This window comes from Dipteris shenzhenensis, chromosome 22, assembly GCF_047967505.1.
Source record: "Dipteris shenzhenensis isolate YYH24624 ecotype China chromosome 22, Dip_SZ_1.0, whole genome shotgun sequence".
Lineage (NCBI taxonomy): Eukaryota > Viridiplantae > Streptophyta > Polypodiopsida > Gleicheniales > Dipteridaceae > Dipteris > Dipteris shenzhenensis.
The window spans coordinates 16,061,783-16,079,493 of NC_141617.1; the positions used below are offsets into that span (position 1 = coordinate 16,061,783).

At 43.8% G+C, this 17,711-nt stretch overlaps 1 protein-coding gene across 1 annotated transcript; it reads right to left on the reverse strand.

The window, feature by feature from the left end:
- Positions 1–333: 333 nt before the first annotated feature.
- Positions 334–15,079, reverse strand: LOC147887800 (uncharacterized). Its single transcript, XM_087393789.1, has 2 exons — positions 14,607–15,079; positions 334–897 (listed from the first exon to the last, which is right to left on the reverse strand). The coding sequence occupies exons 1-2, from the start codon at positions 14,778–14,780 to the stop codon at positions 709–711; spliced, it is 363 nt and encodes a 120-aa protein (XP_087249915.1). The 5' UTR covers positions 14,781–15,079; the 3' UTR covers positions 334–708.
- Between the last annotated feature and the right edge of the window lie 2,632 nt (positions 15,080–17,711).

Here is a 17,711-nt window from a genome sequence, read left to right on the forward strand (position 1 = left end):
CTTGTCAAAAAATGTTTTTGATGACACGCATAGCCAACGTGGACGAGATAGACATGCCAAGAGTACACGTGGACTGGATAATTGTCCAAGGGCAATTGACCTCCCTCTCCTTTGTTAATTAAATTCTTGCATTTCTCTCTGTGTCAAAAGATAGATCCTTTTAAATACATGAGGGCACAACACTAAAGGGTCACGACATCCACCCCCACAAGTTTACGAGCACTTGACTTCATTATGACAAGGACAAGTTCAATCTCACTTTTAATATTACAAGCCTTCATTAACTCTTTAAGACTTCATCAGTTCACTAAAAAGCTCTTAAGATTGCCTACAAAGATATCTATTGATGTCATTATGTCTGACTCGTCAAATGCAGCTGGATTGTGTACTTTGACATGAGAAACCTAACTACATGAGGGAAGACTTCCAGGCCAGTTTACAGGCAACGTGTCCAATATCCATCCATGTGTAAAGCAGTATTCATAGTTTAAATGTATTCAATGCTACCTGAGACTCTAAATGACGCTAATGCTCATTTTCATGTCCTCAAAGAAAAAATTAACAATAAAACTACATTTCTGCGCAATATTTTGATACAATGCCTGACAACTATCAATAACACGAGTACATACTAGCGGCTCTGCCCCATGAACGAGCTTGCTGGAGCTGCTTCTAAAATGGCTCCTCCCTTCGTCTGTGCATTACTTCTCAGACTTTTGACCCATCTGGATTGACATTAACTGCTTCATTACAGTATAATGGTGCATAGAAAAACTCTTTGTCCCCATGAGGTCCCTTCAATTCAGCCAGATTATTGCAGATTACTCTTACACGATGCCTCTCTTTCATCCATTTTAGGACGAGCTTCATATGCCTCTTGCTTCGGAATCCTGTTGACTGTACAATTGAAGATCACCCGAAAAGAAAGCATTTGTTTTCAGTCTCTTAAAGATAAAAGTGGAGACAACAACAGTGTAACATCCTGACACCATCATCTGTTTAACTTCACAAAAGTGTTCTGGATGATGATGATCATCATGTGATAAGATTTCCTAACAGATCAAACACTCAAATGTCTACCTCTCCCATGCTGGTTGTTCGCAGAAAGGTAAAATACATTAATTTCATATCAAACTATGGTGAAAGTTGAAATAATGTCATAGCAGAGTTTCTGACACTGATGAACCCTGCTGTGCAACGCTGAAACAGCAAATCCATCCCTAACACAGATGCACAGATGTAGTATGAGGTAAATTATATCATACATGCCCACCAAATCTAATTGAATAACAAACGAACAAATGGAGGAAGAAAGGATTGATTAACCCCTTCGGAAGGGCGAAATTGTCTATGCTACAAAAAACTACATGATGTGTATTCAAAGTACTGTTAGTTTCCCATCCACGCAACCACCCCTAGTAAAGCATCCCAGTAGAAAGACATAAGGTTAGAAAACAGATGAGTAAGTTGAGTGTCAGGATGACCTCCTTGCCATAGATCCAAAAATAGGATGGATCACCCCCGACCTGTAGGTCTAGGGTTCCACTCTCGAGCCTTGGCAAGTGAAAGGAAACCATGGTTTCCCATACCACTGTGATCCGTGGCAGGGTTAGGGGGCCGTGGGATTTCATTGCTGTTTCTGCTCCTGGCTGATAGGCCCTTCTGCAGGTCGCAATCCTGCCCACAAGGCAAGCCTCTGCTCCTGCTATGCTGCACCATGTGCCAGCTCCGCTTGCAGGTCGTGTCCCTGCCTGTAGACACCTGTCATGCTGCCGTATAGGGGCCGTACCTGTCCGTACAGGTCCTCGCCTGTCCCGCCACCTTTTGTGCCTCTGCCAGGCTCTTATGCTGCCCCGCCACCTGCTGTACACTGCCCTGCAGCAGTCCATACTGATCCGTACACTGGCGCCATGTCCAGGTATGTCTTGAGCAGTGCTGCCCACATGACAGCCTTGCTGCTGTCCATGTGGCAGCCATCTCTTTTCTCTTGGCTGTGAGGTGCTGCCCATGTGGCAGCCCCCTCCCTTTCTCTTCTCTGGGCATCTTCTGCCCTAGGTCTCCCTCCCCTACGCTCTCCTCATATGGGGGCTTACAGATGGGGAGATGGCCTTTCCAACACACTCCCCACATGTAAGAACCCATATGAGGAGCACACAAGGACGTGACACATCTAGATATTAGGGCGAAGGGGAGGGATGAACAGCCTGCCACATAGGCAGCACATTGGCTGCCTTGTGGGCAACCTACACAGGAGCTTCTTGTGTTTGATTGGGGCCTAACAGTCCACGTGGAACGCCCTTCAATTGGGCTGCTCATCAGTCTATTTGGAGGGGTCAAAGGGATGGGATTAAGCCCAGCATACAGCCTAGTATATGGACAGATAAAGGCACATGCAATGGGGCCATTTATAGATGCTCAAGCGGATCTACAGACTGGAGTCGGCCCCAGATCTGGGTTGGCCAGTTTGCAGACCCTGGTCAGCCAATATTCAGGGTCTAGATCTGGGTGTGATCTAGTGATCTAACTTATTTTCCACTGTGTTAGCGGTTTGCGATTGGCCTAGCAAGCAAGGCTTGTTAGAGCTAATCTCCAACATGCTATCAGAGCAGACATAACAAGTTCTGTGGGGCCCAAAGATTGACACAGGTTGGGACCCGAAATTATAGTCACAGAAGAAGACAGTTGGCAAACTCAGCTGCTCTCCTCCCCATCATCTCCCTCCCTCCCTGCTGCACCCCTAGTTTCCTCTCCCTTCTCCCTCTTCCCCCCACAGGCTGCTTCCATCTCTCCCTCTGCTCTTCCATCCTGTCCTGCCAAACCTGCAGCCTGCTCTAACTGCAACCTGCCTTAGAACACTAAGGGCAGTGTGTCTGTCTCTACTATCTCACAAATATGAAAATACAGCCAACTTAATTGATTGCCTTTGTTCACAAACAAAACTCAAAGCCTAGAACTTCACTGCACAGCATCATGTAACCATTCAAGACAAGGGAGGCTAGAATGCCCCTACTCAGAAACATAGAGAGCGACTTCTATTGGCCCCAACACTTGGCGCCCCTTGCGGTATTTATTTAAACTGGTTAGCTCAAAGATACTGTCACATGAAGTTGGGGGTAATAAACTTCACGCACCTCTTCACTTCTTGCTGCTTTCAAACTGACTGACAAAGATATTTATCATTGAGAATGGGACATTAAAAAGAAGCTTTTATGCCAAGATACCACACCATACTTTCCTCCCTCAGATGAGAATGAAGATGGTAACATCCCAAGTGATGTTGTACTCAAGCATAGGGAGAAGGAAAGGATCAGCAAAGGCCATAATCTCAGCGAGCCGGTCTGCGCCAAAGAGAAGAGCGATACGTTGTTGAAAGAAGATCTTGCGGCTCAACATGACATCTACCAGCAGTTTATGCCTAAATAGTTTAGAGATCATGTTCTTTAAGATTGGGACAGTTTGCATATGGATCGAGGAGTTTGAAGGAGTTGATTGGGTCGGATGGGTAGATTCCGAGGAAACATTGCACCTCCTTCATAGACACCTTCACACTTAGCTCAAAACACTCTACAAACTATCATTAGACACAAAGGCCTATAACTTTCAGTAGAGACATGATATCAGAGATTCAAACACAAAGAGATGCGCCTTGAGATGGGCTTCGCGCTGATATAAGTTTCGTTGAAAACAGATAGACGGTTGAAGAGATATGGACAGTTTACTAGAAAGGAGTAAAAACTATCATGAAAACAGACTGTCAAACAAAAAGACTCATAACATTTCGTAGCAATATCTAATTCAAGATCTGAGCACATAGAGACATGCGCCTTAAAGAGAGCTTCGTGCTAATATATGTTTCGTAAGAAACAGAGAAGCGGCCAAAAAGTTATGGACAGTTTACTAGACGCGGGTAAAAACTGTCATGAAAATAAGCTGTCAGACACAGAGACTCATAACTTTTTGCAGCAATATCTAATTCAAGATCTGATCACATAGGAACATGCTCCTTAAAGAGAGCTTCGCACTGATATAAATTTCATTAAAATCCGACTATCGGAGCTTCACGCTGATATAAATTTCATTAAAATCGGACTATCGAGCAGAAAGTTATTAACAAAACACTAACAGGGGGTCAAACTGTCATGAAAACTGCCCTCCACCCATGCTCATTTCGCCTGAGCAGGATGCTACCTCAAGACTCCACCTTCATCAACGATCCACCCCTCATAGATTTCGCCTAGAAGAGGAAAAGAAGTTTGCATGGTGGCTCGGGAAACAGATGGACCATGTGTGCACAGTGAGCGGCCAAATAGAAAGAACTTTTAAGGCTTTGAAAGAAAGAAAAGGGAAGAGACACTCAAGAGAGAGAGAACCTGAAGTGACCTTCATTACCAATAGAGTGAGACTCCACTCCAATGCAACTCAAAACACTACAACCACAAGGGATAAGAACAGGTTTCATATGTACAAGAGGGAGCGGAAGCTCCAAGACTACTCATAGAGAGAGAACGAACTAGAGAGAGATGAACTTGAGTACACATAAGAGAATATCTACAAGAGGGAGAGAAGGCTCATGGAAGAGGCTTGAGGAGACTAGAGCTACAGCAACATGAGGCCTAATGGTGGAAGAGATTGATGAACAAAGGAGAGGAGGGCTCCTTTTATAGAGATTTTATCACCCTCCTTCACCCATTTACAATTGCTGCCTGTAGATTCTTTTCCCCATCAATCACATAAGCCCGTATGTCACCATCCATGTCCTTTTTTGCTACTCTTGCCGTGTGTCCCATCACAAGATGCTCAAGACTCTTAAAATATTGAGAAAGTCAAGAGTCTCCCACATGGAGCCCATAGGGACCCTCTCTTTTCCACATGTCCACATCCTCCTTATTCCACATAAGAATTCTAGAAGGATTCCTCTTGACTTCACACTCCTCCACATGCCTTCCACACGCTTAGCATGTGGTTTCTCTTATATTATTGGAACACATGCACATGAGCCCACCTCTTTATATGACTCACTCTTCCTATTTTCTAAAAAACTCCATAATATCCCATACACAAATAACTCTCACCCCATACCAAGGTATTTATAATTCATACCTACGGTATTTACAATGAGCCATTCCACTCATCCTCTCAATCCCATACAATATCATAGAAAATAGAAATAAGTGAGAGCCGCTAGGCTATCACTTGATACTCAAACTCTTATCAAACATAGAGAAAAACAATACCAATGCCAAATTAAAAAAATATCAATTTTTGGTGTCACATTCCCCCCCCCCCCAGCAGATCCTCTCTTGTAACAGAGAGGGTCTGCTGGCCCTCAAGGTGGTCGAGCATAGAAGAATTTAAGGTGATACTCATTGGTGCGTCCGAGTATCACCATGCCGCCAACATCCTCAAACTGATAGGTTCCATTGGTGACATTCATATACATCCTTATGGAGGCGTGGCCAAAAGTAACCAATCTCTGCTTCTGTTGTGGAGTTAACCCTCGAGGAAACATGCCTTCTTCCACATATTCCTGAACATCTTGTAGTTTTGGCCATCCAGTGTCTATCTAAGAAACCACCCCCCGGTCTCGTACTACAATGGGTTAAGTAGCTAACTCATCTGCTCTTTGATTTTCTTTTCTGTTTATATGAACAAACTTGCAAAAATCAAATTGACTACATAGTACCATAGCCTTTTGATTAAGCTCCTTCAAATGAGGACTTCTTGCCTTGTAATGCCCTTGCATTTGCTTTATAATAAGCTGAGAATCTCCTCTTACTTTCAATTCTTTAACTTGACTTTAAAGACAATCCTCCAGACCAAGAATCAAAGCATTATACTCAGCTGCATTGTTAGTTGTGATACCTGGAAGCTCTTGTCCTCTAGCCCATACTTCTTGACCTTTAGAATTCATCAAGACCATCCCCCCGGCTCCTTGTTGGCGTGAAGGACTAAAAGCCCCATCAAAATACAAAACAAAAGCTGTTGGTGGTATATCTCTTTCATCTTTAATGTTCTCCTTACATTTCTGTTCTTCTCCTAGATCCTCCCGTCTTGTGAGCAAATTTGCCATAGTGGACCTAGTGGTATTTCTAATGACAAAAGAGAAAGAGAACTCTTGAAGCTCTGACAACCATTTTGCAAATCTCCCCCCAAGATTAGGCTTGCGAACTAGATATGCTAATACAGACTGAGAGGTAAGGAAGAAAAATAGTCGAGGTAATAAATAGGAGCGAAACTTTCTGACTGAAAATACCAAAGAGAGCTTGCTGCCCCATTTCTTCATACCTTATTTCCACATCTGTAAGCTATCGGCTGGCATAATAGATGGGTTGCATTCTACCTGCCTCTCCTTGTTGTAGCAATACAGCACAAACTGAATGCAAAGATACACTTGGATTTACATAAAAGTTTTGAGACCAATCAGGGGGCTTCAATATTGAGCCCTTACGCATGGCCTCCTTAAGTTGCTGGAAAGGCTCTTCTTGCTCCACACCCCATTGGAAAGAAACTCCTTTTCTTGTCAACTAGTTCATGGGATGCACTATCTCTATGAAATCATCACAAAATCGTTGATAATACTTGCTCTTTCCTAAAATTCTGCAGACACCAGTGACACTCTCAGGACTTAGCAATGCCATGATTGCTTGAACCTTGTCAGGATCCATTTGCAGGCCTTCTTCAGACACAATATGCCTCAACAAGACTACTTTTATTTGAGCCAAATCACACTTGCTAGGATTTAGACACCCTTTTGCTTCATCAATCCTAGCTAAGGCTATCTTTAACTTCTCCATGTGATCTATGCGCCGAGAATAAATGCAAAAATCATCCAAATACACCCTTATGAACTTTCCCAAGTAAGGCTCCAGGACTTGACTCATGAACCTTTGAAATGTAGCTGGTGCATTGGTCAACCCAAAAGGCATCACTCTGTAAGCAAAAACTCCCCAAGGTGTGTGACAAATGATGTTTTCTTTTTATCTTTCTCCAGAATACGAATTTGAAAGTACCCAGAATACCCATCACATACAGAATACATCTCATGCCCTGCTACTTGGTCTAGTATTTCATCTTGGAATGGCAAAGAAAAATAATCCCTCTTAGTGCATGCATTCAAAGGACGAAAGTCCACACAAACCCGCCACTTATTTCTTTTCTTTGGTGTAACAACTACAGGAGATATCCAGCGAATCAGGATGGGGGGACAATGGAGGTGGGGGTGGGAGTGGGGGTGGAGGTGGAGGTGGAGGTGGAGGTGGAGGTGGGATGTAGAGGTAGAGGTGGAGGTGGATCGGTGGTGGCAGTGCGAGCTCTAGCTCTAGAGACTCACGAGCCTTCCACTTGCGCTCCTCGTCAATGAGATTTGGGGGGGGTTCCTACATCTTTCACACAAACACAAGGGATAAGAAAAGGTTTCATATGTACAAGAGGGAGCGGAAGCTCCAAGACTACTCATAGAGAGAGAACGAACTAGAGAGAGATGGACTTAAGAGTCTACATAAGAGAATATCTACAAGAGGGAGAGAAGGCTCATGGAAGAGGCTTGAGAAGACTAGAGCTACAGCAACATGAGGCCTAATGGTGGAAGAGATTGATGAACAAGGGAGAGGAGGGCTCCTTTTGTAGAGATTTTATCACCCTCCTTCACCCATTTACAATTGCTGCCTGTAGATTCTTTTCCCCATCAATCACATAAGCCCGTATGTCACCATCCATGTCCTTTTTTGCTACTCTTGCCGTGTGTCCCATCACAAGATGCTCAAGACTCTTAAAATATTGAGAAAGTCAAGAGTCTCCCACATGGAGCCCATAGGGACCCTCTCTTTTCCACATGTCCACATCCTCCTTATTCCACATAGGAATTCTAGAAGGATTCCTCTTGACTTCACACTCTTCCACATGCCTTCCACACGCTTGGCATGTGGCCTCTCTTATATTATTGGAACACATGGACATGAGCCCACCTCTTTATATGACTCACTCTTCCTATTTTCTAAAAAACTCCATAATATCCCATACACAAATAACTCTCACCCCATACCAAGGTATTTATAATTCATACCTATGGTATTTACAATAAGCCATTCCACTCATCCTCTCAATCCCATACAATATCATAGAAAATAGAAATAAGTGAGAGCCGCTAGGCTATCACTTAATACTCAAACTCCCTTCAAGAGCTCACCCGCAGGTGCAACCTAGTTACAACACCAAACCGTGGTTGTGCTAGTGACCAACTCCCAATGCTATTACTTTGGTTCCTTTCAGTAGACATGCATATTCACAAGTAGACCAGTGTGACAGCATGCCAAGCAATGCATTTTCCATTTCCAAGCCATTACCGAGCCCGAGGCCAACCACTGCACCCCCAGGAAGAGAGTATCACAACCAATGCCCCAATCCTCTCCCGGGCCAACGGCAGGGCATCCAACCTAGCAAGAACTTGGTAAGAATAGCTGTAGCAGAGGGTAGAAAGATTCAGCCAACAGAAAGAGCCTGTTTCAGCCCGAAACAGCTCCAGAAGCAGGATGAGAAGCGAACAGCGGACTCTGGTAGGAGGGAGCTGCCTAGGAGTGTCTTCCAGCACCAGAAAAGATCAGAGAAGAGTGCATCCAGCAAGCTGTAGCAGATCGGCCAAGAATGCGTCCACCAGAACAGAGTTTACAGCCCAATAACACCTCCATTTTCAGTGCGCCTTGCACCAGGCAGGAGCAGGAAGAGAGGCGCCCATGAATATGGCTTCAGATGCAGAAAATAAGAACTTATGTCGCGAACAAAGTCATAAACAGCTTCAAAAGTGGCCCAGAATGAAGGCGTCCAGCTCCCAGAAGCATGCCAGCAACAGAGGGCACCAAGGGGAGGAGAACTATCGTGAAGAAAGCATGAAATTCCAGTTCAGCAAGAAAAGGGAGAGCTGCAGAAATCCGCCATGAATGAATGAAGCTGCCCCTGGTAGGGGTGAAGTCTCAAATCAGCAAGGAAAGCCAAGGAAGGGCTCTAGGGCCTTCCAAGGGCTTCCAGGGGTGACACAAGGCAAGCAGATAGGCCACCAGCAGACACATAAGCAAAATGAGGCATGGGATTTTTAATGCCACTAGGGGGTCAAATGGCACACCATGACCCTAGTGCAAAGGAACCAATGACCCTATTTTGTAGGATCTCTAGGGAGTCAGTTTTTAAAGGATGACCCCACTTAACCAAACCAATGACCTTAGAAATTGAAACCACTCTAATAGCACCGGGAGTTGCACTTGTTGCACATAAAATCATAGGTTGTTGCACATAAAATCATAGGTACCTTTTGGGCATTAACTAAGGCCCCTACACCGGTACCCTAGGCCAATTCAGTGACAGTTAGTTTAGACACTTCACCATCACCACCACGTCCCCGTGACACTAACTTCGCCCAGCTCTCCCTGGCCATGCAGCTGCATTTCCTCCACCCCCAGCTGCCTCTACACTCCCCGAAGCTGCATTTCCTCCATCCGCAGCTGCCTCCAGACCCCCCCGCAGCTGCTCTCCACTCCTGCAGCACCTTTGCCCACGACCTCCGTCAACAGCTGCCCTTACATCACCACAACTGCTTCTTCACCCCCACAGCTGCTGTGTTTTCTCCTGCAGCAATCCCTCCTCTTCCCAACTCCCCGCAGCTAGCATTTAGTCCCCTCTGAGCTCTCAATCTCCCCCCCCCCCCGCCCCTATTCTCAAATGGTAAATTCGCCTCAGACAACAGTTAGCAGCTTGGCAGAACGAAGTGGAAACAGCCCATAGATTCTTGGATCCATGAGCACCTTGCTCCAACAAGGGCTCATCAACAAGTTTTGTTACGTCAGAGAGAGCAGAGTATGCCGTTCATGCACCTGAGTCCTTTTGGTTTCAAATGGGAGGAAGAGTCAATAAACACTTCTCTCTACTCATGGCTTGAGACATGGTAGAGAAAGTATTTCGACCCCGATGGGGTTTTACAATCAGATCCTTATGTTGTTTTACGTATAGCTATAGATTTGTATGCCTCCCTTCTTTCAACAACAGATCCTGAAACGCCTACCAAAGATGATGCCAGATATAGAGTTTGGCAAGGTATTCCAGCATTGGTGAACTGGAAACGAGAGTCTCACTTGATGCACCATTCACCAATCTGGAATTAGGACTGCACATTTTGCCCTCCGCAAGGGCAAGTGCCCGGACTTCATCTGCCCTCCTTTTTTATTGCTATTTGAGACAAGATTAGGAACTACGTTACCTCATCCCTACAGGGTATTTGCGACTCTGATACTATGTCTGATTCAATTACACAAGTTCTCATTCATCCTATCCCAAAAGGGAGGTTGTAGAAATTTGATCTCTCAATTGAGGCCAATCACTCTTTGAGGCTGATTTTGGCCAAAGCTATTAGTCTAGGAGCTCATTATACTAGATCTCATCCATGCTACGCAAATGAGCTTCGTGCATGGCCGAGGCATTTTTTATCATATCTTCTCATTTTGGGAGGCTTCGCATCGGGCTATGTAGAGTGACAAGAGGCTTGCCATTCTCCTCTTGGATTTCCAGAAAGCTTATCATAGAGTAGATTGGCATTTTTTTGGGGTACCCTTCTACGATTTGGATTATTAGATGCTTCGAGTAAAGGAATTTCTTCTTTGTATAGATCAGGCCACGGCTGGGTGCTTCTCAAAGAGGATAGGGAGAGATTCCAGATTTCTAGATCAGTCCATTAAGGATGCCCTCTTGCCCCTTTACTATATTTATTTGTGCTGAAGCAAAGAGATCTCATGCACACATTATCGGGCTGAGACTTCCCCTAAGACAGGATGAGGAGACCTTGGACAGTGAGCTGGCTGATGACATTGTTGTTTTTTCTCCATAGAACCTCACTTCTTTCAAGGCAGGCTTGGATTTATTTTACTTTGCAACAGGTGCACATATTAATAGGAATATTAGTGACCAGGACACTCCAAATTGGGGGGCTGATTTCAGTTTTAGTTGGATTCAAAGGGGTGTTTCTGTCAAGTACTTGGCATGGGTGTCTCTCCTTCGCAGCAATTCCCTCTTGTGTTGGAGAATATCAAGAGAAAACTCCTCTTTAGGAGTTCAGTCAAACTTGGCCTTGCTTCCAAGGTGGTTGTAGTCAATCAGGTACTATTGGCCACGGCATGGTTTGTTTGCTCTTGTTGGTGCCATTTAAGGGATTGCATCATTCAACTCAAAGGGCCAATGAGATACTTTCTATGAAGTGGGCTAGATAGTTCACAGACACCAAAGCCAAGGTGACTTGGAGCCCTTGATCCTTCCCGAGCTAGAAGGGGGCCTCAATATCATTGATCTAGACTTGCCGTGTAGGGCACCTGCTATGCAAGGTGGTAGTCAGGGGGCTTTTGCCAAGACAGGAATCTTGCCAATACTTATTCATTCGATGCATACAATCTTGTTCTCCTTCGACGGGTGGGGATTGGATGGATAGCACTAGGTCGAATTTTACTTCAGCCCATCTCAAGGTTCCTCCTCTCTTATGACTACCATCTTGAAAGCTTGAGGCAGCTTCAGGAGTACTCTTTGGAGAGTCCGCCCTTTCTCTCTGGAAGAGAATGGCAAACCACTTGGTACCTCTAACTATATGCAATGGTGCAATGGTCTAGATAAGAGAGACGTCATGCTTCCTCTATGGGCTCTTGGAAGGATTTCAACACCTTCCAAATGAACATAAACTCCAAATAGTAAGTCACCTCAAAGAAAGGGCAGGGAGAAAAAAGCAACTCATACAACCTACCCTTCGACTAGGTTGATATAGATGACAGGCCTCACTATTGGTCTACTTGGCTTGCGGCCTTTATGAAGTCAGGTATTCCACTTCAGGTCCTGGGACTACGACATTTAGACGAGGATGCCTTGGTCTTTCATGTTCAATCTATAAGAAAATTGTCCAGGTCTACAAATGGTGATATCCTTATGGATGTTGCTTTTCACCTTGATAGGGTTTTATCTCATATGGAGTCGTGTTATTTGGCTTCTGGATGGTATCTAGACCCTAATTCGGATCACATTCCCTTGGGTTCCTTCAAGAGGTGTCCCCACAAAGTATTTGTAGTGAGACCTCGTGAGTGGGAGTGGATTGATGTGCAGCACAGAGAGAAGAGCCTCCCCTTCTTTCGCTACACGGTCAATAATGCGAGAAGATTTCAGCTTAGCCTTAGAGGTTGGAAGCCCACTAGAGCTAGTCATTGGGGAAATTTTCAGGATATTGTTGACCTGCAAAATTCCTTTTAGAAGAGACTCTAGAAATCCCTTGGGAATAAAAAATTCAATCTTTTCATTTTGCGTTCTCTCCACGGAGGGATTGAACTGAACCAATGGAGGTCCATGTTCGCAGCCTCTACTTGCACTTGTTGCCTCCCCTACAAAGGAGTCTATTCAGCATTGTTTATGAGACCGCAAAAAGATAAAGATCATCTGGAAGGGGATTGCTAGCCTATTGAGCACTTTTGTTCCTTCTCTCCTCTTTATGACCTGGGCTCGGTGGCTTGGCTCTCTCCTTCAGGTCCTCAAGTATTTTACGAGACGCATGGCTCTTCTTGGGCTCTTTCAGTTCAAGGACATCTAGTTGAGGTCATGCTCTCTGAATAATTTTCTTGGATCTCCTTACAGACCCGTGCTGGCTCTCCTTACAGACTTGCGCATGCCTCAATCGATACTTCGTAGGAGATTCGGGCAAGCATTTCAGTGTGGCATATTTGGAGATCCAGATGCACTTGGGATCCACCCTTCACACATAGGCTAGTATATGGACAAATATTTTACACTTTGACGGCCGTTTGGGTGGGTCTTCCCAAGTAGGAGGATTGTTTTTCTTAGGCAATGGAGCCCCCTACTTTCTTCAAGTCCTCTGTAGGGTTGAGGTGGCACTTTCCATTGGATTTTTTCTAGCTCTCTTGGATGAGCATGTTATTTACCCTCTTAGGGTGTTTGGTTTCTCATGCTTTACATGATGTATATCTACCATGACCTTTGCTTTTGGTGTTTCTTTCATACTTAATAGAAGTCTTTTCCTTGAACCTAGATCTCATAAGAAGGTTGATATTCAGCTAGATGTAGGTAAGGATTTCCTGCTGGAATGCAAGAGATGTTAGTGACTACACGAGAATCTATCATGTCCTGCAACGCGTACAATGGGCAATACAATAGGCACATCCTAGACCAATATTATACACTTTGACGGCTGTTTGGGTGGGTCTTCCTAGGTAGGAGGATTGTTTTTCTTAGGGAGTGGAGTGGGCCCCCTACTTTTCTTAAAGTCCTCTACACGGTTGAGGTGGCAATTTCCATTAGATTTTTTCTACCTCTCTTGGATGAGCACATTATTTGCCCTCATTATTTGCCCTCTTAGGGTGTTTGGTTTCTCATGCTTTGCATGATGCATATCTACCATGACCTTTGCTTTTGGTGTTTCTTTCATACTTAATAGAAGTCCTTTCCTTGAACCTAGATCTCCTAAGACGGTTCGATTGAAGGATATTCAGCTAGATGCAGCTAAGGATTCCTTGCTGGAATGCAAGAGATGTTAGTGACTACACAAGAATCTACCATGTCTTGCAACTCGTACAAGAGGCCGTACAATAGGCACATCCTCCAGATACATCTCCACCCTAACCAGGTCTCATCATCATATGGGGGCTCACAAGCAAGTCAATGACCTACTCTAACACCCCCTCTAAATGATTGGTTGTGGCCCTATACCCATGTGTGGTAGGAGGTGCTCCAGATTGTCTCAAGGAAGAGACTTTGTAAGAGGTTGTCACAAGTCGGACAAAACATCAGCTCCACAAGCTCATCAATGATGAGCTTTCGTTTGTGCATGAAACATAGGGTCCTTGGTAATAGCTATGCAACTGTGATTGTCACAAAAAATCAGCAGTCTCCTAAAGAACAACCATATCCACGAAGTACATGCATAGATTCACGCCTCTGGGATCACTTTTGAACATACTATACATATTAGAACAACACACGAATAGAATCTCAAATGTATTCCCATGATGAATTCCAAGTGGATATGCAATGTTAGGTGGGTAGATGCAAGGCATCACACACCACACTAGAGATGAGGCCTTAGACTTTATAGCCTTGAGGAGATCCCTTGAACTCGCAACAATGCCAGAAAAATGGAATCTATTCCAAAGACATCCGTAACATGAACCAATGGATTAGCTAGGTAAACCCTGGATATGTACTTCAAATGCAATCTACCCCTAACTTGGGAGTCCCTTAGAATTAATACGTGAAAGTCTCTGCCTTCTCAATATTAGCCTCATCCTTGGTACAGAATTTGCTGCTGCAATCTGAGTGGAAAACTCGTCTCTTCTGCCAGGAAATGCAAGAAATGCAACAGAAATCGGAATCCTTTGCTCCTGGCACTCTGATACCCTTTGTCGAAAAAGACTCCAAGAGAAAAATTTGAAGCAGACTAAGAAGTTTGGGGGTCTCTGCTTATGTAACCTCGATAATGGCAAAGAAAGCAAACTATGAAACACGAGGAATAATAGTGAGAAACAAAGTTTCCAACAAACCCATCACAAACTCCCGCATTAAACGAAAAAGAAGAATCGACCAACCTTTGCGCGAGCCCAGCAATAATCGACGGAGAGAGGGCCATTTTGTTTGAGGATGTTGTCCAGAACGTGAGAAAGGCGCTCTGCTTCAGCATTTAAAACCGGAGAATTGAAAAGGGGCTCGTTTTTGGGCGGGTGGGCACGCTTTGCGAACAAACGGATGGCGGTGGAAAACATGAGCCTGGGAAAAACAATTTCAGCAAAGATGCCAACCAGCTTCTTGCTTCAAATATGTGGAAACTGAAGCGTGCATCAACAGATGAACTATTTGAGGACAGATGCAATCCGTGGGAAGTCGGGCATTGGTGTAGTAGTCATTCAAGCATGAACGTAGCCTGCTCAGCTAGACGTTTGAGGCTTGTAGAATTCAGAAATGGAGGATGTGAATGATTTGGGGTGAGTGAGAAAGAAAGAAAGAAAGAAGGTTTACTAATAGACTGGGTTCACACTCCCAAGAGTGTTAGACCACCCACTCCTCAGTTCAAGCCTCACGGACAGCTCAGGATTCTATCTTGGTCACCTCGTATGGGGCGTCGTGGCACTTTCAATTTCAGTACAACAAAAAAAAAAAGAAAAGGTGGGTTCACACCACCCGTCGCCCATGGAGGAGGAAATGAAATTAGAGGATGGCCGTCGAGTATGGTGGTTCACACCACCCAGCAATCATTACGCTCTTAATGTACGTCACCGAGATGGAATGGGCATGTTGGAGGGGTTGACCATGGAGTGTGCGGCCTTCATTGGTCAAAAACAATTCTTTTGTGTCAATGTTTGGGTATGTCCCTCCTCTTGAGCCAACTAGGCAGCAGCCCTCCACACCACTTTTTGGAGGATGGCCAGGTGGTCGTCTAAACCCAATTGTGATGGCAAGAAAAGAGAGAGAGAGATGTGATTTCCCTTGTTAAGATTATCTTTAACTTAACAGAATTGGTTATGTTAATTTCACTAATAGAACATAACAATAGGTGGGAAACGGCCCTTATAGTTGCACTTGGGTGGGACTAGCATTCATAGGATTGTACACTCATATTTTTGGTTGGGCTAAGATAACCAAGGAAAAAATGCTAACATCACATCTCGTTTGGTGTAGCATTGACGTAGTTGATGCTCAATCTTTGAGACCTTTGAATGCAGTTGCTCATTCCTTAGTCCACTTGAAGTGGGTTTCCTTTCATGTAAGCATGTAAAGGGACTCAGCCATTTGGGCAAAGTCTTGGAAGGACTATTGATAGAAGCTTGTGAACCTTATGAATGAGCATAACTATTGCCGGCTCACACGTTCTTGTGAAGCTTTAATTTTTTATCTTATGGTTATAAGTCTCTTTTTGGATACATGATAACAATATACCAAAAGCCAAACAAAGCACCTTTTTGCAGGGTATATTTGCTACAAAACTTTACGTAGTTTTGTCATTTAGCTTCTTAAATTGAGTGGATGCAAAATTATCCAAGTAGATGGTAAGACATTCCATCAAGTACTCCTAGGAGGTCTCCACCATCGTTGGAAAGTCATGGCGCATTTTAGAGCGTAGATGGCATTAACTTGTAGCCATAACCTCATCATCATTCAATGTTGAATGATTATTTCTATTGATCTTCTTCCATAATGGAAATTTGCTTATACTCACTATATTTATAAAGGAATACTTGTGAAGGGTATCGGAAATAGGTGAAGTATAGTTTGAGCATGAGATTCCAATAATGCATGGAACTTGCCATTCTTTTCTGATATAGTCACAATTGGAAACAACTAATCACTTCAATCGATGGCATCGATGGACCCTACTTTGAGGACCTACTCCAGCTCTATTTATACCTACTTGGTATAATTAGGATTCATCCTATGCTTTTGTTGCCTCAATGGCTTGGAACATGGTGGGTCCTCATTAAAAGACTCTGTAATTCTAGGCAAAATGTCCTTATACCTACTGAACTAAGCTCATGCTTAATGAGCACTATCTCAAGTGCTCAACTAATTTCAACTACATGGGGGTCCTCCTAAGTTCCTATATTTAGTTATTTTAGTAGCTGGAGGATCAACCTACTAGTCAGTGCACCATAGTGCTCGAGACTTTCTTAACCTTCGCTCACCCTCCTAGTACTCAAAAATGTGTGGCTACTTGGCAACCTAGTCCACGTGTTGGGCCTTCTTTAACTCGATTGCTACATCAACCTCGCGAAGAACGAGGATGATATTCATTATACTTGGTAATCTAGTCCACTTGTTGAACATCCTTTAGCTCAAGTGCACCATTTTGTAGTAACTTTTGGCCATCTTTAACCATGGTCTCCCAAGTAGAAGGGGGTAAGCATTCTCTTCCATAGCTATTATGATGAGATTAATTGTGTAGTACAAACTGGGTACAATCCACCAACACTAAGGCATACATATGGATTTGAGCATTCCCTTTAGATTGAGGTAGTAATTTTCCACCCTCAAGAGAAATGGGAATGGTTCAACCGATTTGGTTGTAGTTTCTTCATACATTTTTGAAGATTATTTTTGTAGAATAAATCTCAAATAATGGTGTTCTTGATCTTCATGGAGATGACTAGTACAACCTCATATACGAGTGGGGTCTGCGTTCTAAGCATGGTTGCCAAACTATTGACATGTTTTTGGTACTTGTTGCATAGCTCCTTCAACTATGAACTAAAGAAATCTCATCTATAAGGGGCAAGTTATAGTAGTTGATCCTAACCTTTAGACCTTTAAACTCTTCCCAAGATTTCTCAATTTGCATTTGTATCTACATCCATCCTTTTTAGGCTAACCTACACAAGATGGTTGTTTCTCTATAAGGTGTGTTGATACACCTATTCGAGTCACCTTTGGCCTTCTTGTGCCTCTTTGTGTGCTCAATGTTTGCCCTTATCTATTTTTCCTTGTTGAATTTGCCACTCTTCTAAAGCAGATCTATTTTTGCCATCTTTGCTTGGTTATGCTCCAAGAGCATTGCACAATGAGCAGTACACCTTTGTAATCTATCTACTCATTTGAACATCCACCAAGATAGCTAGCATATTGGTAGTACACAGGGCATAATCATCATTCCACACTTTGTTAAAACTAACATACACAATAAAATATGAGCATCACATGTGTAC

What these genes read in the sequence shown, in the direction of transcription:
- LOC147887800 (XM_087393789.1), bottom strand. Translation starts at nt 14,780, where the DNA reads ATGTTTTCCACCGCCATCCGTTTGTTCGCAAAGCGTGCCCACCCGCCC. An exon ending in ATTGCTGGGCTCGCGCAAAG is followed by an intron (nt 898 to 14,606) that starts GTTGGTCGATTC and finishes TCAATTGTACAG; the next exon opens with TCAACAGGATTCCGAAGCAA.